The sequence below is a fragment of the Cinclus cinclus genome, chromosome 10 (assembly GCF_963662255.1).
Source record: "Cinclus cinclus chromosome 10, bCinCin1.1, whole genome shotgun sequence".
Lineage (NCBI taxonomy): Eukaryota > Metazoa > Chordata > Aves > Passeriformes > Cinclidae > Cinclus > Cinclus cinclus.
In genome coordinates this window covers 8,871,661-8,899,260 of record NC_085055.1, presented here as the reverse complement: position 1 = coordinate 8,899,260, position 27,600 = coordinate 8,871,661, and the positions used below count along the sequence as shown (strand labels likewise).

At 45.3% G+C, this 27,600-nt stretch overlaps 1 protein-coding gene across 3 annotated transcripts; it reads left to right on the top strand.

Annotated features, from left to right (window-relative positions):
• The first annotated feature begins 551 nt into the window (after nt 1-551).
• Nucleotides 552-27,529, top strand: AP2M1 (adaptor related protein complex 2 subunit mu 1). 3 transcript variants are annotated; one of them, XM_062499372.1, is made up of 12 exons: nt 552-590; nt 10,980-11,092; nt 16,419-16,684; nt 18,071-18,153; nt 21,640-21,645; nt 22,192-22,327; nt 22,424-22,565; nt 24,912-25,031; nt 25,548-25,683; nt 26,408-26,505; nt 26,651-26,762; nt 27,078-27,529. In XM_062499372.1, exons 2-12 carry the CDS (start codon nt 11,019-11,021, stop codon nt 27,210-27,212), a joined length of 1,308 nt encoding a protein of 435 aa, XP_062355356.1. In that variant the 5' UTR covers nt 552-590; nt 10,980-11,018; the 3' UTR covers nt 27,213-27,529. The 3 variants fall into 3 exon arrangements, with proteins under 3 accessions (XP_062355356.1, XP_062355354.1, XP_062355355.1); XM_062499370.1 differs by lacking the exon at nt 21,640-21,645 and having other exon boundaries at nt 553-590; XM_062499371.1 differs by lacking the exons at nt 552-590; nt 21,640-21,645 and adding an exon at nt 1,466-1,542.
• Nucleotides 27,530-27,600: the final 71 nt, after the last annotated feature.

The following is a 27,600-nucleotide window of genomic DNA, read 5'->3' as shown; positions in this document are numbered from 1 at the left end:
AGCCCATCAGGATGAGGGCACCCTGTGCCAGCTGTCTTTAACCGGGATGCCGAGGGCGGCTGCAGGCTGAGTCTCGCCGGAGCACGGCCTGGGCGGGGGGTTCTCGGGGTTCCCTGGATCCTCGTTCCAAGCAACAACACGGCGGGGAGGACCAGGGACGAGTCCGACCGCGGGCACTGGCCCTTGGCGCAGCACTGCGAGGTGGGGAGCGGGGATACCTGGGCGCGAGGCCAGCGGAAGCTAGCAGCTCTCTGGAAGGGCGCGGCAACCTCAGGACTATGAAGGGCGAGCGCGGCCTCCTTCCCGGGCACACCCCCGGCCCAGCCGCTCGCAGAGCGCAGCTGCCATGCTGTCCTTACTTCGCCACCGACTACAACTCCCACTATGCCATGCGCGGAAGCGTACTTCCCACCCCACTGTGCACACACACACACCCCCCCCCCGCCACCAGCGGAAGCGCATGCGCAGTGGCGGGCCGAGGGCGGGGCTCGCGCGCGGCGTCTCTGCAGTGCGCGGGGGGGGTGCGGGGTGAGGGGGGGGCGGCGCCGCCATCTTGGGCGCGGGGTGGTGAGCGGCGGCGGCGGCGGCAGGTGAGGCGCGTCGGGTCGTGCTCTGCTCCCCGCCGGGCTGCGCGGCTTCCGTCCCTCTTCCGAGCGGTTTCCTGCGGTCGCATTCGCTGTGCGGCCGCGCCCGGGCGGTGGCCGAGCTGCTGCTGGTGGCGGTTCTCTGGGCGCTGGTTGGGGGTTGGGGTCTGCAGGCCTAAGGGCGGGGAGGCGGCCGCAGGGCGAGATGTCCCGCCGGCTGCCCTTGGGAGGGACGCGAGAGTGCCCCCGGAACCGGTAGGGAGGGAGAGAAGCGGGGCCGCCCGGGAGGGCTTTTCCTCAGTTTCCTCTGAGGGGGTGCTGGGCGACCCCACCATTCGTTCGTACATTGCTTGTGGCTCAGGGGGTTATTAACAGCAGTTAATTAGCTCTCTGGCTACCTGTGTGGCAGCCCTGCGGTGCTGCACCGGGGAGGGTGGGGACAGGGTTGAGCTGTGTATGGCACGGGAAGGCCGGCACCGATGCGTCAGGTCAGCCTGAGCAAAGGTTTTTTTTCCAGTCGGATCGGGCTGGAACTTTACCGAAAATTATTTGCCTGTACTACTGATCCAAACGTGATTAGCTGGGTCATGGCTTGCACTCTGCTTCCTCCCTGGAAAACCTGCTGAGGCAGAACGCAGCGCTGCTGATGCCCAAGTACTTATTCTGAGGCTTAAAGCATGCTCCTATCCAGCGGCTCTTCTGGATGCATTTCCACATCCATTCTTCCCAGGACTAGGTTTTTGGATTCAGTAAAACTGCAGGAAGCACAGCCTGTGTTTTATCACCCAGTGCAGTTGACTTCTCTCCCTACTGGGAAGTGACTTGCTTTTGATCTAATGTTCTCTACATAAGCTGTGTGAATCCATGATCTGTTCTCTGCTTGCTTTAGTATGACAAAGCTGCTATCAAGTTTTAGCCTCAGGCTGCCAAAATCTGAGCCTGGAACTTGCCCAGATAGGTGAGTCTGGATGGCTTCTATGGCTTGGAAGTCTCGGTATTGCAGGCTTCTAACTGTATATGGGTTCATATGGTGTTTGGTTGGGCAACATTTACTTGAATGCTGTCAGAGCTGTAGCTACTGTTTATTTCCTTTAGTAAAATCTCTGTGTGTCCCTGTGTGTTTTGCTTGGAGGGACAGTCTCAAATCTGAAGAGAGGCTGCCAAATTGTCTACTTCCATATTTTTCCTGTCAGAAGGGAGGCATCACTCCTGTCGGAAATGCCATGTTACTGACATCTAGTGACAAAGACACCTGGTGTTCTTTGGTCTGCAGAGTGGCCATGTTCCAGGGAGAGCATTGGGGTGTCTTTGAAGGGTATCATGGCTAGCTGCTTCCTCCTCCCAAAAGAGCAAGTCCTGGCTTTTGGAGAATTGAATCTTGAGGGTGAAGGGTTACATCTTGAGTTCTTTGAAACACAGGGGAGGGACTGGACATGCATTCTTGTTTGATACTATTGCCTTTTTTTTGTGGAACAGGAACAGTCACTAAACAAAACAGGCTTTATAAGGAAACTTCCTAGTTAAACTTTTCTTGCCTCATCCCTGCATCAAAAAAAGGCAAAGCCAAGACTGTCTTTTGCAGCATAATGTCTTGCACTGGTTTTCTAAACTTATTTTACTGAAGACCATTAGAGTATTTAAAGGCTGTTCCTGGGGCCAACTGGAGGATGGCCTGTGGTGCTGCCAAAAAATAATTGGTTTGTGAGGCAGTCTGCTTCTCTCCTTTAGTGAATGACCTACTGAGTCAAAAGTTACTGGCAAGTCATGGATTATTTTGATCTTGGCAGTAGGGTGGCAGCTCAGCTAAAAGCTTGCGGTCAGAGGCACAGAATGTGAAATGCAGTTATCTGCTCTCCAGTAAGAGTAGTGAGAGAAAAGCTGGCACATCAGGGCACCTACACCATTAATGGTCTGCACTCTGTGCCTCTAACCTCTTCTGTTAGAAGATGCATAGGAAGCAAATCACTGTTTAGGTTTCTAGCTCAAGAGTAAAAGCAAGTAGTTCAAACTGACTTTAGAATTGCTTTGGTAGAATGGGTAGAAGTAGAAAAAGGCATTGGGGCTGTTCACATCAGGTTGGGCTCAGAGTATGTTGGAGAGGTGTGTTAAATGCTGTACTTGTGATGTTTTACCAGAGCAGGGGAGCTTCTTGTGTTCCCCTGTGTCAGTATTTATCTCTTGTTTGTTACTCTTCAGGCTGGCTGCGTGCAGTATGGCACGCAGAAGTGGGCTGTAGGAGGAGAGCCTGGTAAGAGAACGTGCTTCTCTTCCTGCCCACTGGTTATGGGGATTTATGGGATTGTGTTTAAAATAGGAACAGTTTCTCTGAAACTGATGGATTTATCTCAGGAGCTCTTTAGCTCAGGGTATGCCCCTTAAGTAAATTAGGAAGCCTGTCTTCCCCGGGATGAGGTGATTGCAGCTACTCTTGTTTAAAACCAAGTGCAGCCCATGGCGTCCTGTAAAGTGGCTAATGCAGCTCTCTAAGCAAAGCTTAGGTGCTCAGATTAGCTGGTGGGGTGATGGCATTGTTTTGAGCCTCAAGTCTTCGGGGTTGATAGTTCGAGCTGAGAGGATGGGTTTTCCCAACAACTTCAGTTTGCCAGAGCAGCCTGACTAATCCCCCTCTTACTTTAACTACTCATAGATCATACTGATTTCTGGAATGCAGAAAAGGCTGCAGTTGGTCATTTTCCTTCAGTGCCTCTCCTGATTTCTTCCTGGATGAGAACTCAGCAGCTAATGTACCTTGAACTGCTTAGTTAGATAAGCTCATTAATGCACAGAAGTCTTACTTACTGTTAAGTCAGAACCCAAACTGTCTTTTAATAGACTGTTAAAGGGGTTGGTTGCTTTTCACCAGCTTATTAACTGACTTGTGATTGCTGTTTCCTGGATGTGTTCTGTAGAGTACAGAAATCAGCATTCCTGTTTGCAGTCAAACTAAGTGATGTCTGTGCTGTAGGAACTTCCAGCCCCTTAATGGGAGTGACAAAGTCCAAGTAGCTGAGTCTTGGGCTCGCTACTGATCAACTTGTGTTTATTTGTACCCTGTGCTGGATGGTATAGGAAACTTGATGAAGCTCATGGCATTTCTCACAGTGGGACTGTGGCCAAAAGGACTCTGCAGGTGAGCAGCAGCCCTGACATATTTTCATCCAGCCTCAGTCAATGGCTGGTTGAAGGCTTATTTTCCCCACCTGTAGTGCCAGATTCTTTTCTGGACAGATACCTCTGTGGTAAAATATCACCCACAAAGCTGCCTTGGGAAAATACAGCCGGTCCCAAAGTTGCCTCCTGCAATGAGTAGACAGATGCTCACTAGTGATGCTACTGGTGTTCATCAAATCCTGGCACAGGTGGGGTGATAATGTGGAACTGTAGTCATGTTGTTAGGGCAGCCTGCTGCACATTGCTCCTGAGCAGTTATTCTTGAGCTGCTGTGTCATCACTGCATCTCTGAAGAGAGGACACAGAGGATTTGCTGAGCAAATGCCATGAGAGCAAATGGGCCTGGCTCAAGAGTTCCTCAGCTTCTGCTTACACTGGACTTACAGAAGCTAAAGGCATGAAAGGATACAAAGAAGTGGATTTGTGCTTTCCTGTGGCAGAAATACCAATATACACCCAAAATATATGGTGACTCTGGTACCATTAGGCTGTAGGTACATTACATTGCTAGTGACACATTTCTTTCAGACAGTTGCTAACTCTTTTGGAGCTAGAGCAAGTACTTCTTGCCTTGCATGTGAAACTGGAGTTACTGCAGCCATATTCCTTTAACCACTGAAGAAAAATGACTAAAAATTCACTGTTTTTCCTAAGCAACAAATCTGAGCAATCAGCTTGTTTGTTTGTTTTTACTTGTGTAAACGCAGTTACAAAAGGCAGAGAACTGTATTCCAAAGTTTATGGTGTAGGTTGAAGCTACCACTGTCTCTGCTGGTGCAGGGAAGGGTTAATGGTGTGTGTGGTGTCATGTGAAATACCTCAGGTTATGGGACTAAGGTATTGGAGAAAATCACTCATTTGAATATCTGTGTATCTGGGATTTAGGCTACAATTTAGCTTAGTCTTTTGTACCCTAATGAACAGGTGACTGATGCTGCAGTTGTGTCTCATTGCTGGTGTGATGCTGTGGTTTCTCAATTAGAATGACCATGGAAGGCTGCACTGAACAGAAACTACAGCATTGGTGCTGTGTGCTGTGGTGGTGCTGAAAGAGTTGCTGTAGATAAACAGCTGCAGAGGGAACATACTGTGCTGGTTAGTTGATTCCTTATGTGTGCTTTGTTTAGTCTAAGACAGCTTCATGCTGCATGCTGTTAATTTTTCTACAGCTATTATAAGTCAGAATTGCTGAAGAGGAAATGGAAGAGAAAGGCTGGGTTCTCACATGTTGCAGGAGGGAGCTGCTGTATCTCCACTTGATTAATGCAGGTTTAGTGCCTCATCTCACTAGGTAGCTTCCAGTCCAGCCACTTGTTACATCCCACAGTATGTGTGACTGACAGTCCAGCAACAGGATCCTGATGCCTGAGCTTGTGCTCCTGACTTCACTCATGCATTCCAAGTGGGTGGCACACTGAAAGGATGAAGTCTGACTTTTGGAGAACCGCCTGTTTTTAGATCAGACCTAATAAAGAGAGTATTTTCCATTATAGAATTAGTGGACAAAAGCAGTTTTTCAGATTCTGTGCTTTATTGTATCTTTATCTTTCTCTGGACTCCCTTGGTTATGGTCTGCAGCTCACCTGCTGCAGACTGACTTCTGGGGCTTCACCCAGCATGTCCTGGTGGTTTGAGAGGGAGGGGTGCTTACTGCACATCCCCTGTGCAGTGGGAGCACTGAGACATGATTTGAGGCAAGTATGTGTGATTCTTAGGAAAGTGCATTTTACCGTGTCAGTCACTGTAGGCCCAGCTAATCCTGCTGCTTTTCTGTTATATAACTACTGAAATTCATTAATATATTTATCCTGGCCTTTGTTTTCATACGTGTACTTTTTTTTTTTTTTTGTAACTGGCTGTCTTAATGCTGTAACTTTGCAACAATTGCTCTAAAGGTATATTTTAATGCTCTCATCTTCATTTGAGTAAAAAGGCATTCTGAAAAGTCATTTCCATGTCATCTTGCCTCTTGGTTGGTTTATAAGCATGTATATAAGTGTGTGGCCTGTCTGTGGTGTTCTTCATGCTCCTTTTCTGTTTATGGGTTGAAATGGAAGTATATGGGAATGTGAGCACTTGGCAGGAGAGTAGGAAGCCTACTGGCCTTAGGTATTTGTGGGAGCTGCATTCAGATTTTACATCTATCCCAGTAGCTGCTTGAAGAATGCGGAGTGTGTTGGAAGAGAGCTGTTGTTCCTAAATTAAGGTGATTACTCACCAACTGGTGTGAATTCAACATACATGTGGATCATGGCTGTACCTTAACTAGAATAAATCCATCCATACTGTAAGTAGAAAACAGGGCTGTAGCTACCAGTGTGGAGCACGCTGCCATATGTTCAAGCTAGTGGAACAGAAGGAGTGGAGCTACAAAGCTCTGAAAATGCAGTTGATGGATCATTAACCCAGAGGTTTCAGCTAGAGTCATCTTCGTTTCCAGGCACTTGGTGGTAAACAGTTGAAGAAGTGGCTTTGCTCTTAAGCTGTGTCTGACACTGAGATGTTAGGCTGAGGAAACTCAGAAGCAGTGTAGAGCAAGCTCCCTAGAAAAGGCTGACTGGAGGGGAGCAGAATGAGTCATTGAAAGCTGGTTGAGCAATGCTTTCTGAGTCACATTGCTAATACACAGGGAGCAGATGAACCCATCTCCTGTGCTGGAGTTTTTATTCTGAGGTCTGATTCCAGCAGCCGTGAGTCTCTGAATGTCAGTCTCAAATTAATTGCAGCCCTCTTCCCTGCAGTTCTTAACCACTGAAGTACTAGGATCTTTCACTTCCACAGCTGATCTGTAAAGAAAATGAAAATATGTGGAAGATTGTGCTATGTCTGAACTGTACCACTAAAATCCTCATTCTTGTTAGAATGTAACCTTGAAATAGTTGAAAGGAGTATCTGTGAAACTTGAAACACAAAGGAGGATCAAAACAAAGCAGGCTTATTTTCACTGCAGCCACTTCAAGGAGAGCCATTGTCATCTTGAAGAGCCATTCTTCTTGCTGAGCTTTAAGCAACTTTCTTTTGCATTCTGCCCTTTGTATAGATTTCCTCTCTGTTCATAGATCTCTGGGCTACTTTCTTCACCTCTTGAGTTTCAATCTGTGTGGACACGCTTCCATTAGCTGATGGAAGTAATTCTGGAGAGGGAGTGTGTCTTGAAGGGATGTAATGCAAGGTTTGAACAAAAGACTGGAACACTGTCCCTGTTCCCTGAACTCCCATCATGGGGAAGCTTGGTGAAGGCTGTCAGAGCAGCCCTGCACCTAACCGAACTGAGCTTGCTGTAAGTTGTGTTGATGCCATTGTGCTGTCTATGCTTGTGATGCCTGGAGCTCTTCAAGATGCTGAACTGCAGAATCTGAGCAGACAAGGGACATCTGCTTTTAATTGTGTTAAATACCTTGCATAGCTAAGACCTCCTTGTTCTCTGATGGCATTAGATGGGAGTACAGCCAGAGATTTATTCTGCATGTGTCCTTCAGCTACTGCAAAGGACTGATTGATAGCTGGTACAGTTGGGTAGGTCATCTAATACCCTTTCCTTATAGTCACTGTTTTAAGCCCATGTGACTTTGCTGGTACCTGGAAACTCTACCAGTTGTCTGACACAAATCATTAGGTGAATTGTACTTAAATGTGAATTCAGATTTAATTTTTAGAGCTGTAGAATTGTGGGTTCTTTCAGACCTGAGGAGAATCATAACTCATACGGAAGCATTCTGCTGCTATGTGTGAAATAATGCTCATGCATGTCTCAGATATGTATGGTCAGTTATAAAACAGATTGTCAGAATGGTCCTGATCCTGTGGCCAAATCCGTAGTAGTAGGGAAAAGTACAAGTTCAGGTGTTAACCATGGCCTCATGTAGCACAGAGCCAGCCCCTTTCTGACTTTGAGCAAGTTCATTATCAAGTTGTTTTGCCAGTGTAGTACAGCAAGCACGCATCAACTGGTTGGTGGCAGATCTCTGCATACTTGTATTTTGTGCCATACAAGAATTTGGAAAAAGAGCACTCCTGGTCAGTAGTCGTGGTAGCAGGATGTGTGTGAAGTATGAGGGTGTTCAGAGTAGTAAGGGCAAAGTAGATCAAAGTAGACCAAAGATATGCAGATGGGACTATAAAATGGCACTGTAAATCCAAGGGACACAATTGTACAACCGTGCGTATAGGAGATGTGCGGATGAAGTAGCAAAGGCAATTCTGGCTTCAGCTTCTGTAACTCTGCAATATGAACTAATGCAGCTCTTAAATGAAGATGATAAACCAATGCCAGTGAAGGTGGAACTGGGAGCTAGCTTTGCATGGGCATTCTGAAGCTTGAACTCATCTCCTGGGGTATTTTGTATAAGGAAGAAGCCTAGCATTTCATTGTACTGATGAAGAATTTTTGAAGACTAGAAACCTTTGACTTACGATCTGTCTACTCTCCGTCTTTTACTAAAACATGCTTTTACTAACAGGTAAGATGAGAAAGCAGTTGTCTCTGCTGTTTGGCACTGTGATACAATTTAAAATGCTGATTTTTTTTTTTTGTCTGGAACTTCAGCAAAGCTGTTACAGAATGTGTTCTAACATATAAGAAAGCATGGCATTGTTATTTCAGTCAACATTTGAAGTTTGTAGATCTTCCTAGGAAAGGGCTTTTAATTTCTAATGCAAAGCTTGATCAGCAATCTTCTACATGTTTTATAGTAACGCAGTAAATATTCAAATAAAGACTTTTTCAAAAAGTGCTTGGCTTGTCATGCTGGCAAAAGGCTTTATCTTGTATATGCTGTGTGTCTGATCCTGTTCTTCATCAAAGCAGACATTTCCTTTATACTAAAAATAGTGAAACAAATAACTTAAGCAGCATTAAAACCCAAGAGGGAGATTATTTTTTTTTTTAAGACTAGGATGTGCTTTCGAGGATTCTTCTGGAAGGGGTATGTAGGATTGTTATGATCCAGCTTTGACCAGTTGCATAAGCTTCCAGGAAGCTGCTCTATACAATGCAAGTCTTAAAGAGAATGAAGGAGCTCTTCACCTCTGATTGTAATAGTCCATATCTGAATGTGGAAGCCAACACTGTAGAAGTCTGCAAATGCATGCTTTTTTCTTATCTGGAGTGAAAAAAAACTAGTAAATAGAAAAGAATTTTGTAGAGTGGGCAACAAGTTGAATTCACTGTCCTAATGTTTCTCATTTTTTTTGTTGTTTGGCCTGTGTGAATAACCTTGCAAATGTTTCAGCATCTGCCCGTCTTGCTGGGCAGCTGTGTTCAGTTCTCCATGTTTTGGGTTTCAGCCCTGCACGTTACCTCTCCATGGCCTTTTCTTGCCTGTGGGGCTGTGTGTGCTTTGTGTAAGTAGTTGTGAGTCTGTGGTACAGCCAAGTGTGAGAAATAGGGTTTGTTTGGTTGACCAGTGGGATTGTCTTCTGCTGTGGGGATGCTGACGTTGCTGCCCCTACAGTTTGTAGCCTTGGTCATGAAACAGTGAGCAGCCACAAAAGGCTTTTCCTACTCTAACTACATGGGAATAATGAAGCTGCCTGTGTCTTAATAGGTTTGGTTACAGAGACTTAGAAGTAAATTAAATACTTGTATCCCGAAGTTATAATGTGTTATGGTTGGGAATGGAAGAAAAACTTATTTGACAAGCTGTTCTGTGCTAATTAGAGTCCCAGACATGAAAACATGTTAGTGACAGTGCCACAGGAAGCCACTGACAAGTGGCAGAAGAAAGCCTGTTAGTATCCAGAGATACTTGACCAGCAGAATGGGGGAATAAAAGCCAGAAAGGTCACTACTGTGCTGTGGGAATATTGCTTGTCTCTTTCTATTTTAACTTAACTGACTTTTGGGCTCTTTTCCCCCCTTTTAATAAGCAGAAGCATCCATCTGGAAGCTGAAGACCTGTAGCAAAGAAGTATGAGTAATGTTATTCTTTGAGGACTCAGTAGATGTAGCTAAAAATGTTGGTGTAAAGTCTTAGGAAATTTAAAGTTTCTTTTTTGTCTTGATGAAATTAAAAGTAGTGGCTGCACTGTAAGCCTCGTTTTAGCACAGAACTCACATCTGCAGTACTTCCTTCAGATGGGCAGCTACTGTAGTTTATTGGGTGTGACTTCTAGTGGATACATTACTCTTGGTAATCCAGAAGTCCTTTAGCCCCTCTGATGTGTGTATTGTTTTTGTATTCTCTTTTTTTTTTCCCTGACCTTTGAGGTGGTGCAAGGCTGGGTCACTTTAACTTTGTCATTGCAGTGTTCCTGAGCAGACACATATCAGTTCACTGTCAACATCTGTCTCTAGGTTGGCCTCTCCCTATCCTTTTCACCCAGCCCAGACTAGTGGGTGTAGGCTCACCCACCCACAGAGCAGCATGGACATTGTTGTTATCTAATGCTCTGCAGTGCCCAGGCTAAGCAGTTCCTGTGTGATCACCCCAAAGCCTGCCCTGTCACAATTGCAGTTTTCTTGGGACTAAGCCAACCAAGCAGTTGCTGCTTGTGGGTATTATGATTTGATCTAAGTGAATAGGAATGCATATGACTTCAGGAATGGGATCTGATGAAGTAGCTATGTATTTTTAAAAGTCTTCTGCATCACTAATGTCTACCCTATCAGTAATATCTAATGTCTTTGGAGAGAGCTTTGTAGCTCTCTCCAAAGCAATCTTCCTTTGAAGAAAATTAGCAGTTGGGGGTAACTTCTGAGCGACTCTCTCCTAGTTCCAGTGGGTCATGATTGTGACCACTCTAGTGGTACTTTGTGGTCAAATGGCTCTCAATTTGAATTCTGAAGTGTGACTAGATATGGCTGCTAGGGATTAGCAAAGGCTCTTACACAGATGTGTAAAAACTATGTAAAACTGGTAATAAACAGATGTACTTACTGCTAGGAACCCCCAGTCATGTGGTGATAGGCTTAGTGACATGTCAGACATTTGTGTGAACTGCATGTAAAAAGACTTAGAAATTGTGCCTGATTTGTATCTCAGTCATTAAGGAGATAGACATTTTATAGTAGAAGTAAGGGGTCTTTGATTTGCTTGTAGTTCCAGGCCTGTGTTTTTTCTCACAGTCAAGACATATTTTGTGTACTTGTCCTTGAGGCTCAATCTGTCCATGCTGAGTTTTGGAATGAGAAATAAGACAGCTTCTATTTCAGTGTCAATTTTAAGCTTTAGTCTTGGTTACTAATTGTTTCAGTCTACTTATATATGCTCTTTCTTGCTTCAGGTGTTAAGCAACATGGGAAGTGAAGACTGAAGTTCCATCATGATCGGAGGCTTGTTCATTTATAATCACAAGGGAGAGGTTTTAATCTCTCGTGTCTACCGGGATGACATCGGGTAAGTGCTTCTGTTGCATCCCCAGTTTTTGCATTTTTGTCTCATTTTGGTGCAGTAAACAACCCAGAGCTGCTTTGTTCTGCATTAGCTGTGCATGCATGTAAGACTGCAACTCAACTTGCTGCTCTAGGCTTAGCTTAGAAAAAAGAAGTTTAAGCCCTGGTCACCTATGGTAAAGGATGTTCTGCAGCCAAACCTGGGACTTTCTTTTTGGATGGTGGGCATCTGGCCATTATTCCAAATGCTTCAGCAGCATGGACTGCCACTGTGGGAGCCTACCTCACTGTAATCTCTAAAACTTCACAGAAGCAGTAATGTGAGAACTGTCTGCCACACACTATAGCCAGGGCTCTGGATTAGTTTCAGGCGCTGATGTCTAACATCAAGTACAGGCATGCAGGAGACTGTGATACTGGAAAGTTTTATCTGCAAGCAGTCTCATAGCAGCCATGGCTGTACTACAGCTGGCTTTCTGTCCCCCAGCTTTGTTTGGCAGCCTTGTGTGAAAAGCTTACATTCATTGGGTAACTGAAGTTGTGGGAAGCCTCGAAAACCTTCAGTAGATTGTAGGTGTCTTGTTGCACTTCCCCCAAGTGTTATGATGCTCACTTAGACTGGATCTGTGCAACCCTTAGGCTGCTAGTTTCCAGAAGGTATCTTACTAACAATATGTTGTCTTGTAGGCAGAGGATAGTGCTGTAGGGGACTGTAAGTGGTGGTGCTGCTTGGGCTGAAAACCTTAAATTTAAGGGTTTTGTGCACAACACTACTCTTTCTAGTGGGACTTTCATTAGCATCAGGCGTTAGGTGTAAGTTTGTAATTAAGTTGGCAGAGTTAAGACAGAGCTAATGGAGGCAAAGCTGTGGTAAGTGCTAATTTCAAAGTTCAGTGAGAGAGAGCCTTCAGGCCAATTTAGGAAAAAGTAGTTTGTACCAGGTCTCCACAATGACTAGTGGTAGGATGTGCTGTGAAATAACTTGTTGCCATAAATTACAAAAAACTGTCAAGCCAGTCTGCCTTCAGACCGCTCTGGTCTGAAGAGTATCTCCCTTCTGGTTGTGGATTGTCTAATGGAGGTTAAAAGTTGAGGTAGAGCTAGTAGCTAGTCAAGGCTTGTACTGTTTCATTGAGGGAATAGTCAATACAGTGTCTGTAATGAGGCTTCACCTACGAGCTTTTAAGTCTCTTGGCTTGTTCTAGGTCAGTTAAGGTGAAGTAGCTGTTCTAAGGTTGACTGAGTTATTCCAGGACTTCCACATGCAGCTGAGCCAAGGAAGCATTGTATTTCTCAAGCAGAAAGCCAGTGGTTATGATGTTTTGCCTCTTTTCTTCTATACAAACTCTCATCAATCTTCAGTACTTGTTAGCTGAAGCTCTTCAGAACAATTCATATGACAGGACTGACTTTATAAAGCTGGCATCACAATGACTGACCCAAGCCAGTCTGGATTATGGAAAACTTTGGAGAATATTTCAGGTGGGGGCTAGGGACACTTTCACTGCAGTTTCTGGCAAAAATATTATTTTGTGGTTTGCAAACTTGAAACACATACAAGATTGCTCTCAAACTCGTGTTTATTCAAGAAGACCTTTTGATTTAAATGGCATTATGGCTGTGGAGATGGAAACTGGAGAGCAAAGTAGGTATTTTTGATATGATCTTATGTTGCTTTTTTTTATCTTGGCCCATTTCTCTTACAGAGTGAGTGCCTTATGTTCAGTACGTGATAAAATACTTCCTGCAGGCTGGCCAGGCAAAACTAGAAAATGGGATTTCCTGCCTGACCTTTCTTAACTTTTTCATTTGGCAGAGTGCCAAAATATTCCAGTGTTTTCTCTAGGACTTGAGGAGTTGGTGTTCCTTTCAGTGAAATCATCCATTCAGTTCTTGTGAAAGTGTCAGTCTTGAGACTTGGGTGGAGCTGGTGTTGGCTGTTAACTGAACTTGGTCCCCAAGGTGCTGGATTTCACCTCAACAGGCCTTCAGTGCTGGTTTGGATGTTTTTTAAACATGTAGCCTTAGAGAAGAAGTTGTTATAAAGTGACTATGTGTCATTTTGTGGTGTAATCAAGAAACTGAGAGTCTTTTCATTTCCTAGTGTGGACATGAGCATTAAGGCCAGGTCTACTTAAAGTTTTTAATATCCTAACCATCAGTGGGAGGTAAGAAAGGGAATAGCCATGATACTGTAGCTTATACTCAACTCTGTAGGAATTCTGTCTCTAACCAAACAGCTGAATGTTAGACTTCTAGCATACTATACAGTTCTTAGTTCCTAAGCAGTAGTTCTGAAGTGCTGAACCCACCATACTTGTTGGGAGGTAGTTGAATAGGGAATGAGAATAACTGCTCCCTGTCTTCATGAGTGCTTGACCCATAAGACTCCTTAGTGTTGGCCATTGCCTTTGGCATTCTGGAGCCTCAGTTTCTGAGCTGGGAGATATTAAAGGTCATCTGTGGTTAAGAGAACACCTCCCCTTGCACAGTTTAAGGGCCTTAAAAAGCACATGCTAGCTCGGATGTAAGGACCAAAGTGACAAACTGAGGATATGCTTTTGCCTTTTTCAAAGGCAGAATTACCACAAAACTTGAACTTTCTTTGCTTGCAACTTAGAATGGCTTTGGTGCATGTAGCGCTTCTGTCCATACAGCAGCTAGCTGCATGTATAAGCAGCCTTATTAAAAAAAATAAAAGGCTAAACACCATGCATATAATTCAGGATACCATGGAGGGTTCTGCTGTATTTTTCAAGTGCCTTGTCTTTCAGTGACTTAGTTGTTGGGGAACCTACCTGCATTTCAGAATGCAGCTGTGTAATTAAACTTAAGCTATTTGAAACCTGAGCAGCTTACATTAAAAACTGCATGCACTTTAAATGCAATAGTTGTTTGTTTTCTGAGCTTCTAATACATCACATCAGCTTCGTGGCTTTGATCCCTAAGGAAAAAGTGCAAGCTGGATAGAGCAGTGAATCTGAATCTGCAGGATGTGCCCTATCTCTCCAAATGTGCTCCAGCTGTATCAAACTTGCTGTATTTCCTGTTGGCTGGACCAAACCAGAAAGCATCGACTCAAACACCTTCAAATGAGAAGTACTGTCTTAGAAATAGAAATTCCCACCCAAACTTGTAGCCCTGTCCTGAGGCAGACTGGGAAGAAGATACCCAATACTCTGCAATCCCCAGGTGATGCCTCTGATTGAGGCTTACCTATATTAGCAGAGCAGACTGGGTATCACTGTTGTGATACAGGTGCAATTCACCTGGACTAAATGCCCATTTAGCCCTAAAGTTCAGCCAAACACAAATCTGTCCATTCTGACTGCCTTATCATGGCATGTCAGTGTTGTACCTTGTGAGGGCTTCATTGCTGCTGTAGCTTGTTACTGTCCACCCAATACCACTTTGGCTTTTTGTGCCAAGGAGCAGGGGGAGGGGGTGCTGTTTGGTCTCTTCTTATCTCTTTGGATTCATTGTGCCTTGTGTGTGTGTTTCTAACCCTTTCTCTTGTTGCTGTCACTCCTCCTTTCTCCGCTGGCGCCATTTCTGTCCATCCCATCTCATTGGCTGCTGTAGCAATAGGTAAGAGACGCGTGGTAGGCCACAACTGGCACTGCACAGTGGGCACCTGGTGTGCTAGCAAAGCCTCCATGACCTGAGGCTTCTCCTCTAGTGTGCACCAGTCTGGTGACTGGTTCTGGTGCTACTTTTGGTGGGTAAGAACTTGAGGCCGGGAGGGCTAATGCTCTAGAACAAACTGAACTTTCCTTGCAAAGCTTCCTGGAGGGGAGGATTTGGGCTTTTAGGTATTGTTATTTTATAGTAGATTAAATTACTTTCTTATGGAAAAACAAAAGTAGAAGTGAAATATTAATTTAACTCCAACCTGCAAACTCTCTGGAGCATTAAAACCTGAGAAGTATTCAAAAGCCAGAATTTTGCTTATGGGGGAGCATGTTTACTGATGAAACTTCTGCATATGTCCCCAGACCTTCAAGGAGCAAACACCTGCTGTGGTAGCATATGTTCCTTTGAATATCCTTTGTTTTCTAACTTGGAACTGTGTGTTGGATTGTTGACAACCCTCAGTGCTTACAAGCATTTGTCTGCCTTATCCTTGCTTGCAAGGATGATATTACTGTCTGCTCTCAAACATGTTTCTGCATAATCAGTACCATGGCCTTGATGCTGCACTCAGACCCCCTGTTCTACGGAGTGTCTGAGAGTATTAGTAATAAAGCACAACTAAATGACTCTTGGCTTTGTGTGTAGACTGTTGCTTTAAGTTTTGATCTTGTCATATAAAGCACTTGGGCTTCCTTCCTGTATTCTCAGGATTGATGGACTTAATTTGGGAAGTTTATTCTGACTTGTAGTTACAGGATAAGGAGTGTGTGCAAGAGCTGGCATCCAGAATGTCACTTGGAATCCTTGTGTAACAAGAAGGGTTTTTTCCCCTGTTGCTAGTGTATAGACAGTTTGGATCAAAGAGGGCAGCACCTATGGGCAGCTTGCACAGCACTTTTTCAGCACTGGGCAGAACCCTTGACTGTAAATGGTCCTGGACCATGCAGTACATGTTGCACTGTGGGGATTCTTGAGTCTGGATGCAAGACACCTGTTCTGAAGCAGAGCAGTCTTGAGGTGATGTGTAACTGAAAGGCCAGCAGTGATCCTAATCCTCCTGGTGCTTTGTGCCTGCCCTCCAAGGTGTATGAGGTATGGAGGTGAGTTGGATCTGAGAACTAAGGCTCCCTTCTGGAGTATACCTGGGCACTGACATCTCTTGGGTGGCCCAGAAAAATTTTGCTGTTATTTCATTGGTTGTATGTCTGGGAGCAACTGCTGTTGACACGTATCTTGGAAGACTACAACTTGCTCTGGGGCAAGAGTGTGAAGGCTTGGACATGCAGAATAGGCAATAATTAGGTGATTGGTCAAAATTGGACTCTGAGCCATACATTGCTAATGTGTTTGTTTCCAGCTATGACAATCAGTTGGGAGTGCTGTCAAAATTAACTGAAGGGAAAGTTTCTTTGCCATCTTACTCCAGATGGAGGTTTGCTTCTCCTTCTGACTACAGTTACACTGTAGTCCAAAGCTCCTTAGAGACCAGTAGCACTCTCCTTGAACTTGTGCAGAATTTAGTGTTTAACTCTGCTCAGAGCCTTCACTTGTCCCTCTTAGAGGAATCCCCAGGCACCCTCCCTAGGTAAGCTTGGTGTGTGTAGCTCAGTGTCTGAGCATAATGGCATAAGCAGGACTGTGCAGCCAGCTGGTTCCACATTTGCTGTGCTGACTTGTCTTTGGTGCTGCTTTCGTAGGCGCAATGCTGTGGACGCCTTCCGCGTCAATGTCATCCACGCACGGCAGCAGGTGCGCTCGCCTGTCACCAACATCGCCCGCACAAGTTTCTTCCATGTCAAACGCTCCAACATCTGGCTGGCTGCTGTCACCAAGCAGAATGTCAATGCTGCCATGGTATTCGAGTTTCTTTACAAGATGTGTGACGTGATGACTGCCTACTTCGGGAAGATCAGTGAGGAGAACATAAAGAACAACTTTGTGCTGATCTATGAGCTGCTGGATGGTGAGATGTTTCCCTTATATACTGCGGCCTATTGCACTTGGTCATTCTGAAATCCTTAGTATGATGTAGTAATAATCCTTGAAGTATTTTTAAAATGTGTGCAGAGCTCAGAATTACTTGTTTGGCTTTCTGATGCCACCTGTACTGCAAATGTGAATGGTACCTCAAGCCCACAGCCTCATGCTGATTCCCTTTCCTGAAATGCTGGGAGCTGTGCACTTGCACAACTGAGACAGCTGGTACTGGAGCTCAGCTTCTGAGGGGATCCTGTGTAGGTGTCAGACTTTCCTTACGCCAAGGTACATCAACAGGACTGTCAGTAGCACCTCTAAAGCCAGCTGGTGCCCAGGTGGCTCTAGCAGTGTATGGAAGCAGTCGCCCCAGGCTTTAATTAAGTGCCCCTAGTAAGTTGCTTTTTGGGCTCAATTCTGAACAGAAGGAAATCAATAAAACCCAATGTGCTCTGTCCCAGCCCTACTTCCTCCACTGATAGAGCTCCAAATTTCACCACAGATTAATAATAATGTCCCTTCAGCTGCTTGTGATATCAGCCTGCTTATGGAGGTTGCCCTTGAGCTGCCCCTGTTCCACATATCATGAGCACTTTGTGTTAGTTATATTTCAGTTTGTTTTCTAGACAAGGCACTACACGTGTGTGTCCTGGGATTCTTAGCCAAGGGTCACAGTGACTGATGTTTTCCCTGTTCTCTCAGGGCAGACCAAGAGACTGCCTGTTCTTTGCTTTGGTCAGTCACTGCTGTCTCCTTGCAGGCACAGTGAGATCAAATCTCCCAGTATGATGTTGCTCAGTATCATGACAGTGGTCTTCTTTCCCCTCTAAATCTCTTGTGGATTGTTTCCTTCCTCTTTAAGGGGAGTAGGTGCGTACTGTGCACTTTGTGTAGTAAACATCTGTTTTGCTCCTACACTCATCCTGCAGTGCCACTACTCAGCTGTTGTTTTGAGTTTTATTGCATCTTCATAAGAACAGAACTTAAAAAAGCCAGCTGCAAATTAAAAATCACTATGCTGTTGTTTAAACTCTATCTTCCCTTGGATGTTTTTGGAAAAAGCTCCTCAGTGTGCCCTGTGCAGATGGCTAGGTTAATTGATGTTTAGTCCTGAGGTGTGGTTGTGTTTAAAAACTGGCAAATTCATCACTTGCACAGCTTTCCATCACTCCTTGTCTCCAAAGTATTGCTTTGGGAGCTCAGTGTAGCAAGAATGATTATTTTCTCTTGGTAAGGAATGCTACAGCAACTTGCCCAGAAATGCAATGTGTAAGCAGTATCTGTGCAGTTAGTGCCTCTCTCCCTGTAGGAACAGTTAGCCTAGTTGATGTGTTTGTACCTTGTAGCTCTGAACTAACCTTTTACCCTTCTGCAGAAATCCTGGACTTTGGCTATCCTCAGAACTCTGAAACAGGGGCCCTGAAGACTTTCATCACTCAGCAAGGCATCAAGAGTCAGGTAATAAGAGGAATTTGGGGTACAGCACTGCTCTGCTGGTTAATTTTTGCTAAGCCCGTTCAAGAGAGTAGGGTCTTAATTACTGTCTCACCATTTGGCCTTTATGGAAAGGAAGTGCCTGAATAGATTGAGAGCACCCTGGCAGAGGTGTATCTCAGTGGCACTTTTTTCTAGGTGTCCTTGCACTGTGTTACCTCATGTTCCCTGATAAGATGCAGGAGGAAGAGCCCAGAGCTAGGATAATGTCAGTTCCTTGCATGTAAATATGATTGCTGGCTTCAGGCTCTGCTCTGTGTCAGCTTCTGAGAGGATAAACAAGTTTACCTGCTGAACCAGAAGTAGCTCTTTTGCATGTGAATCTCACTGAGCAGGTCTGTTATCCACCAGAGCTGTCAGGATTTCATGCCTGCCTTATAATGAAGTATTCTTCAGCCTTGAGTATCTTGCTGTTAAGTTAGGAAGCTCACGTTGCTCTGTCTCTGCCTGTAACAGCAGGTCAGTGTCAGTACAGCCTGTTTTCTTAGGTTAGAGATGAGAATCACTTCTGTGCTTTTAGCATAGTATTAACCCTTGCAACAAAGTTTACATGGAGTTAGAAGATAAAGAACTTGTTGGGGAAAAGATGGTTAGTTGGACTGGTTTGGGGAATGTGTTTAAACTAGTTCTAATCCTACTCCAGGTACAACCCTCAAAACTAGGCTTCTTGTCTCATATGGTCATGCTTAACCTCTGAATTCAAAGAAAACTCATAGTCCATTTCTCATATCCCCAAGGAATATTGTCAACCTTGTCCAGCTGTCCTTGACAGCTGTACAAGTCAGGACTTAGCCTAAAAGTTAGGCCTCTCCCCTGCATAGCAACGAGTCAGGAAAAAAAAGCTGGGAGTCTGTAGTGAGTCAGTCTGTGGCAGAGTAATGCTTCAGCCTCAGGTACAAACAGAAGCAAAGGGCTAAACAAGAGCCTGCGTGGAGACTGTTCTTGTTTAGGTTGGCAGAGGTCAGTCTCTGGGGTCTCTGTTTCAACTCACTTAATCAGCACTGATTTCCCCAGAATTCCTTTTTAAACTTTTAATCTAGTAGCAAGACATTTCAAGAGGAGGTGAGAGAGAAGCTGCCCCTGAGCAACATACTTCCCGCTAGAACAGCAAACTGTTTTGCAACATGGCCAGATGTGAGTGCATCCGGTCTCAGGCCCCATCACGAGTCCCAGTGTAAATCTCTGGCCTTCCGTAGTCTAACAGTTTGGGCAGTCAGCACTGAAGATAGCTGAATCAGCTCCTGTTCCTAGAAAAACTCAAAACTAACCACCCTCACTTCCTTCCCCCATTTGTTTTTTTTTTTGCTTTTGTTGGTTTTAACAAACTCTTGTGCTGTTCGTGTGCAAACCTGTCACAGTATCATGCTTAATTCAGCAGCAGATGTAGTCCTTTCTTTACCAAGAAGAGTTTGGCTTTAAGCTTTACACAAGTAAGCAGTTCTTCTGCTCAGTATTAGAATTTTGCACAGCCCAGGTCAAAAACCAGAAGTAATCCATTGCAGGCACAGAATGGCAAGGGTACCAGTTGAAGCAGTACCTGCCATGTTTCCTTGTCTGCTCTCTACTCTGGTACTTCTAGCCTTCAGCTCCTCATTGACTTAGAGCCAGTTCATACAGGTACCCAGGACCAAAATCTAGATCTGAATGCTCTATCATATGTGTTCCCTATCTTTGCTTAGTTCCTCATGATGCTTTCATTGAGCTTGTGTATTGAGGAATTTCAGGAGCAAAATCCACTTATGACAGACTTTCCAAACTCTGCTTTTTGACTTTGTTCTCAGTGAAAGATTTGAGGTATACTGAGTTGCTGTGCTCTGAATGCCTTCCCTGTATGTCTACAATGTTTTTTTCAGGACAGGTGATCTTGAAATTGCAAGATCTGCTTTATTCTCTTTGAAAGCATATCTGAAACTGTTGCACTGCTTGCCAAGGAAATAGCTCTGTGATCTGGGAATGAAGTGATGTGCCACACAGGTTTTAAAATGTATTGGTATGCAACATAGTTTTACTTCTAGTCCCTGCACTTGAAGTAGCCGGCTACTCAGATGGCAGGACTGCAGGCTGTGCTGATATCCTGGGGCAGAACTGGTGGAGCCATTGGCTTGAATACCTTCCTCCAACCGTGCTCTTACAGCTTGAGGTAGCTGTGCTTCATATACTGTTCACACTCTTAAGATGCTATCTGCATTTGTCCAGACTTCATTAACTAGATGTACACTGTAATTTTCTTCCCTTCCAAGTGATTTCTGGATATGTGAGTTGGTCAACTCTTAGTTACAGTGTTTCCCCAAACCATATATATTCTTTAGTGCTAAAATGCTGGTGTTACTTTATAAAGTGAGTAAGAGGGCCACCACCAGCTGGAAGGTCCCAGGAAAGGTGCTGGTAGCTGGCTCTTTAACCAAGTCAACATGCTGGCAAGGTGGATATTCTTGTTTTAGCTGTTTTATTTGTCCAGCTCCAGGACCAGGTGCCTTCAGTGCCTCCCTTAGGGAATGTTCATGCTGCTGGGTGGACTCAGCTTCAGCAGCTGCTTCCAAGTCCATCCAGTCACTTTAGAGTAAATGTAGGGTCAGGGTACTGGTGCTGTTGCAGGAGATGAGAATGTCATCACATGATCAATGTCCCTTTGAAAGACAGAGCACTGGGTATTAAATCTACATGTTTCTTCAAAGCCTGAACAAAGCATTGAACAAGGCAGTGGTTTTTTTTTTTGGGGGGGGGGGACAGACAAGAGAGGTACTTTGTGTACTATATTGAGCACTTACCTAGGCAGTTCTCAGGGGAATGTAAAACTCTGTCTCTTAGATGACATGACAGTGTCTGTGCTTGCTGAGGAACTGACCATGTCTGTGGCAAGAGCATGTGTGAAGCTGAGATCATGTACTGCCACCCTGTGGGCCTACTGCAAGGTTGCTGTGGGAGAGCCCACTTGTGTCTTGTGCAGTTATAGTGGTGGAAGAGCAGAATTAACAAGGATACCACGTAATACAGGACCCAAAGTGCTTGGTATTTCCCATAGTCTGGGTATCTGTGACATGGTAGACATCAAGGATTTACATTAGGAACACCAGCATGAGCCTGCTCTGTATTGAAACATTATTGGGAACAGTATTTTGCCTGTGTCTCCCTCTGCTCCACCTTGCGTTTGGATTGTCAATAATGGGCCAAGTCTGAAAATTCATTTCACTTCTTGGAATGCTGGGTTTCCTGCAGGGAGCTAAAGGTCAAAACCCCTCATCTTGTTTGTGCTAATTAGCTGCCTAATTAACAAAGAGCTGACCTGCTTTTTTCCTGTCCTCAGGTAGCCTTAAGCCTAATCTGCCTCTTTTTTTCCCTTCCTCCCTTCTCTTGCTATTGACCTGCTTGCCTGTTAACCCTGTCTACACTGCACTTGCTACTATATACCTACTTCTTGACTCTCTCCGTGTGCCTGGACCCCACCTCTAGCATCAGGTAGGAAACCTCTCTGTGCCTCTCAACACAACCCCTGGTGCTTTTTGGAGGCTGAGAGCCTGGGTACTGTTAGATGCAATTTGGGTTAGTGTTGCACTGCAGTTTTTGAGGAAACAGGCCTTGGGAATTAGCTCTCTTGTGGCCCTGGGGTTTCATGTTGGATAAGGGTGTGAACTGCTACATCAATCCATGTTAAACTTCTCTGCTCCATGTGGATTGATGTGACAGTCTGAGACATGATTTGAATGCCATTGGTGGAGCCTGTGCCTCCCTGCACTAAGAGGCAGCCTAATGGACTTGCTAACCAAACAAAACAATGTTCCCTGGTGTTGCTATGGCAAATTCTTGATTAGGCATAGAATTTGATGTTCTGGCAAGGGAATTACCAAATGATGTGAGGTGTGACGGCATCCATGTTTAAGTGACAAAAATATTTATGTGTGATAAATGGCAAGTATTTGCTCTTAGATTCAGAGCAAGTTTCTTAGTCTTTGAATTTATTTAGAGGAATTTATTTATGTTTAAGATGTCATTTCTTCTCTTCAGACCAAGGAAGAGCAGTCCCAGATCACTAGCCAGGTGACTGGACAGATTGGATGGAGACGTGAAGGAATCAAATACCGTCGTAATGAACTCTTTCTTGATGTGCTGGAGAGTGTGAATCTCTTAATGTCCCCACAGGGTAAGTAGGAGGTGTTGAGCTGGCATGCTTCTCCTGCTCAGGGTTTATGAGTAGTGACTTTTGTAAGTGTCCTGAACTGTGATCTCCTCTAACCAGGTCAGGTTTTGAGTGCCCATGTCTCAGGCAGAGTGGTGATGAAGAGTTATCTGAGTGGAATGCCAGAGTGCAAGTTTGGCATGAATGACAAGATTGTCATTGAAAAACAGGGCAAAGGGACTGCGGATGAAACGGGGAAAAGGTAAGAGGTTTGGACCTGGGGACCACTTGCCATCAGGGAGTCTTATGAGAGGGCAGCCTTTAATAGCTTTTCTGATATGACAGACAAAATGCTGGGGTTTTTTCTTCCCTCCAGATGGTACTGCTAACTTTGGGTAGATCAGTTGTCACGCAAGGTACCAGCCTGAGGGCCTCAATTCAGAGGGCTGCTCTACAGCTCTAAGTATTAAGATTTAAACATAGTTTTAAGCATAGAGTTCTTGCACCTGGAAACACTTCCCCCAGATGGATTTTCCTAGAATCTGTATCTCTAGCAGTTTTGCTCAGTTCAGAGACTCTTAATCATAAAAGCAGTAGCAGTGTTCCCAAGAAATAGTGAAAGAATCCCTTTGCCTGCTTTACCTGGGCTGTTCCTACAAAGTAGAACAAAGACTGGGGAAGACCCTCCTGCTGATTACAGTGGCTGTGGGAGTAGGAGGCACATCCTTTCCGAGCCCAGCTACCCTCCCTCGCAGCTGCACCTCAGTCAGTACCATTGAAGCTGAAAACAGCTCTTAATGCCTTCTCCAGCTTTCCTGCTTGGGGTGAAGAGATAAAAGCAACAGGACTGCCACTTTCCTCTCACTAACCATTTGCAACTCATCTGTATTTCTCTTGGTTGTTTTTTTTTTTTTCCTGTTTTTTTTTTTTTTTTTTTTTTTGGTTGTTGTTGTTGTTGTTGTTTTTTTGCTGACCCCCAGTGAATTGGGAAGGTAGATAATCTGCTTCAGCTTTGTGTGCACTCTGCTCTCCCCCTGTCTCTTGCTTTGTGTGACTTGTGCATGTAACTGGGATCTCAGACACTTTCCATGGTGGTTCCTATAAATGGAGCTGAGCTGCTATTTGCCTTTTCTGTCAGAACCAAGCCAAGAGCTATTGCTTCACTGTCACCTTTAAGTCATCTTTCCTGTACCTGAATTGAGCTAGTAAAATGGATGAGCCTGAGATGGCTTATGGGCCCAGTGAGAATTTACTCTAGTGAAAGTATCAACTGCACAGGCCTTGAAGAGTCAGTACACTGTCCCAAAGCTCCTGTGCCAACTGCCTTTGCCAGTAAATATGCTTTTTTTTTTTGAGTTACAGAAGTAAGATGAACAGGGATTCTTGGTAGGTAGTTCTTGCTAGCTGTGATTATCCAGTGGGCATCTCCAGTTTGGAGATGTTACTCTCCAGAAGCATTTAGTTATGAGGTGACCAAAAGGGACAGCTGCTGTCAGTAGCTTTTTGGGATCTATCTTGTGGCAAGGCCAGCCCTGAGTAATGCTGCCTGAGACCTGGAGCAGTCCTAGGCAGAGGGCTTTCCCAGCTGTTTTCCAAAGAAATAGAAATTAGTTGGCTAACGTTGGTTGTCATCTGGGCAACAGATTAGCAAACACTAACTCCTCCTTTTGAAGCACAAACCACACCACTGGTGGTTGTGTAACTAGACAGCCAGTCAGCCTGGGGTCAGTCTGCTTCCCCTTTGTGTACATAGTGGTGGTTCTTAGGACAGCTAAATCTGCTATAGTTCACACTGTCTTGACATATTGGCATGGTTATCCTGTTGCTTCCAGTAGTTGAGGCAGCCTAGATACCATAGTGATACACTGCTGCACCTTCTCTACACTGCTTCCTCTTCTGTTGCTCCTGCCTTCTGGTCCCTCTCAGTAGCTGAGGGTTTTGGCTGGCCTAGGACCTGTATTCTGAGGAATTTGTACCTGGCACAAATTCAGTGCTGGCAGGTTAGGCTGGTGCACCTACATGGACAGGGGGTAGCTCTTCAGATTTTCAGAAGAGTTACAGACTTGTATGTCAAAATATTGTGTTTTTGGGGATTTGGTTCAGAATCAAACCACCTGCTGGCAGTGTGGAACTGAACAGCTGTGAAGAGAATTCTGAACAGGAAGACTCTGAACCTGGCATTTTCTGGCTGTGTGGCAGTGGGATAGCTTTGTGGACAGGAAAGTGTTTTCTCTCCTTTGAACTGTGCTGTGAGAAGACTTGGGCTGGTAGAGTTGCCTGTGCAGTACTGAGTGCTGCTGGCAGGCAGACCCAAGCATTGTGTTGCTGGCTATGACAGAAAGGTGCTCTTCTTCTCTCCTCTTTGGGGAGAGGAGGGAAAAAAATTCTTTCAAACAAGCTTCCTGAAATATGATTTTTGTGGTAGTGAAACAAGTAAAGTCTGAGCCAAGAGGCTGCTGTTCCCTAAATCTCTCCCTGCCTCCCCATTTCCTGGACACCTGCGATGGCAACATGCTCTGTAGAGTAGTTTGTGCCTGGACAGATTTTGACTGCACCAAGATACCAGAGCTGCAGCTTGTGCTTTTCTAACTGTGTTTTGTGTTTTTAGCGGCAAACAGTCAATTGCCATTGATGACTGCACTTTCCACCAGTGTGTGAGGCTCAGCAAGTTTGATTCTGAGAGGAGCATCAGCTTCATTCCACCAGATGGAGAATTTGAGCTCATGAGGTACTGTGGGTGGGGGGTGAACAGGCTGGTGTTGGCATCTGCTTGATGCTATGGTAGTGTTGCTGCTCCCAGGCAGACTTGTAGCCCTTGAGCACTTAAGAAATACACACTTACCACCACCTTTTCAGAGTGGAATCTGTAGGATATCCCACAAATCCATCTGTTACAAATGTGGAAGCCCAGCTGCGTTTAGTTTTCTTTGCCACAACCATAGTGTTGGATGTGGATTTTCTTGCTTTTGAGCTTGCCATATCTGTTGTTTTTAGTGTTTAACACTGGTGTCCTTGAACAAGACTTGGAAGGAACCAGATATAAAACTTGAGATGCAAGAAACCATTGCTGCCCTACAGCAGCCCAGATTTTAACTGCTGTTTCCTTCTGGGATGTTGACTTTCTGGCTGATGTTTCTAAGCTGTTTGCTGTATTCAGAGACTATCTCTTTAGGAGGGTGATAGAGTTTGAGGTGTAAGGGAGTTAACTCCTCCTCAGAGTTCACTGTAGCTTCCATCCCTGCAGATACCGAACCACAAAAGACATTATCCTTCCCTTCCGTGTGATCCCACTGGTGCGGGAGGTGGGCCGGACCAAGCTGGAAGTGAAGGTGGTGATCAAATCAAATTTCAAACCTTCCTTGCTGGCCCAGAAGATAGAGGTAAGAGAAAAAAAAAAAACTGTGGTATCTTGTGCCTGGAAATTATGCCTCTAGTTTATGTCTGGTGCAGTGGAGTCCTCACAGATGAGTCTCCAAACTTGAACAGGGGTAAAAAAAGTGAACTGAGTATCTCTTAAATGTGTGATGCTGCTGTAGATGAGGGAAGGAGCTGCTGTAGATGAGGGAAGTGGAAGCTCTTTTCATTTGCACAGCTGCTTTGGCAGGGGTCTCATTCCATCCCTGCAGCAACTGTTCACTTAATTTCTCAGCCACTGTGAAAATTTAATGTTCTTCTGTCTGCATGATGTGATGGTATGTCAGACAGGCAGCAGTCTGTGAGTTGTCTAACACAGGCTAGGGATGGCTCTTTGCAGCTTAGTCCCCATCTAAGAAGGCTTACTGCTGCAAGGCTGGACTGTCCAGAGCCTGTTGCAATGCCTGACATCCTTCCTGAGCTCATCTCCCCAACATTAGCCAGAATTCCTGCAGCACAGACATCTCTGCCCTGTTCCTTACTGACTTCTGTGTGTTACCGAACTGCAAACGTGTACTTCAAACTAAGAAACTGGAGAGCTAGCCTAGGATGCCTTGTGATAGCTGATGTTCTCTGGGCTATGAGCTGGGAGAGAGAAGGCCCAAGGGGTCCAGGACAGGCTGTCTGAGACTGGCCAGAGTGCCCAGGCTTCAATTTCCTTGCCCCTGCTTACCAGACTGTGCCTTCCAGGTCCGGATCCCAACACCCCTCAATACCAGTGGAGTGCAAGTCATCTGCATGAAAGGGAAGGCAAAGTACAAGGCCAGTGAGAATGCCATTGTCTGGAAGTAAGTGAGCATGTTGAGGCTGGCCTGCAGGGGCAGGCCTTGGGGAGGCAGGATCTTTTTAGTGCTCCCATCTGCCCTAAGATTATGTAGTGAAGGGGAGCATAAACTCTGGCACCTTCTCACTTCCGAACTTTTTCTCCAATAGGATAAAACGTATGGCTGGAATGAAGGAATCCCAGATCAGTGCAGAGATTGAACTGCTGCCCACCAATGACAAGAAGAAGTGGGCTCGGCCTCCCATCTCCATGAACTTTGAGGTGAGTACCTGTCTGTCTTTCAGGATGCACGAAACCTTGGAGAAGCTTTGTCAGGCCCTCTTGGGAGCTACACAGGTTTGAGCATCCCCTGTGACAAGCTGACAGGTGAGGTCAGCCAGATGGCAAAGCTAATGGAAGAAAATTGCCCTTAGAGCCACAGGAGTCTGGCACCATGCATGCAGGGACTGCGGAAGGGAATAATGGCTTTTGATGTCTGTTTCTAGATGCATTGCCCAGGGGTTCTCTGGCATTGGTGTATGGAGAGCATCTTACCCCCATTCCCATGCTCTCTGTTGCCTTTCCCTCTCTCAATAGGTCCCATTTGCACCCTCTGGGCTGAAGGTGCGCTACCTGAAAGTCTTTGAGCCAAAGCTGAACTACAGTGACCATGATGTGATAAAATGGGTGAGGTACATTGGCAGGAGTGGGATCTACGAGACCAGATGCTAGCCCCAGCAGGCTGGCGGGCTCCCTCTTCTCCAAGCCATGCTCTGCCTCTCCTCGGTCTTCAACTACATTCAGAGATGTCTGCCTGGCCCCTCGACGCAGATTGAAAGACCCTGTGGCTCACCCCGGGAGTGGACTCGCCTGCCTGTGTTCAGTTTCCACCCACGCTGCAGATGAAGTTCAGAACCCAGTCACGTGCAGGGGTGCAGTCAGCCTCCTGCTCCCCGTCCCAGGGTGGGCAAGGGCTAGTCTAACTCCCATCCTCTCGTGATCTTTCTAGGGAACGTCCACCATTAAACTCCTCTTCTGTTGGTGTCTCACTACTTGCATCATATCCTAGTATTTTTGAAGTTCTTGTGCATATGTACTCGTAGAATAGACCTAAACATAG

Excerpts from the sequence above, each read along its gene's own strand:
- AP2M1 (XM_062499372.1), top strand. The coding sequence starts at position 11,019 with ATGATCGGAGGCTTGTTCATTTATAATCACAAGGGAGAGGTTTTAATC. Across the intron at positions 11,093-16,418 it reads GTCTACCGGGATGACATCGG|GCGCAATGCTGTGGACGCCT; the intron begins GTAAGTGCTTCT and ends CTGCTTTCGTAG. Across the intron at positions 22,328-22,423 it reads TCTCTTAATGTCCCCACAGG|GTCAGGTTTTGAGTGCCCAT; the intron begins GTAAGTAGGAGG and ends TCCTCTAACCAG.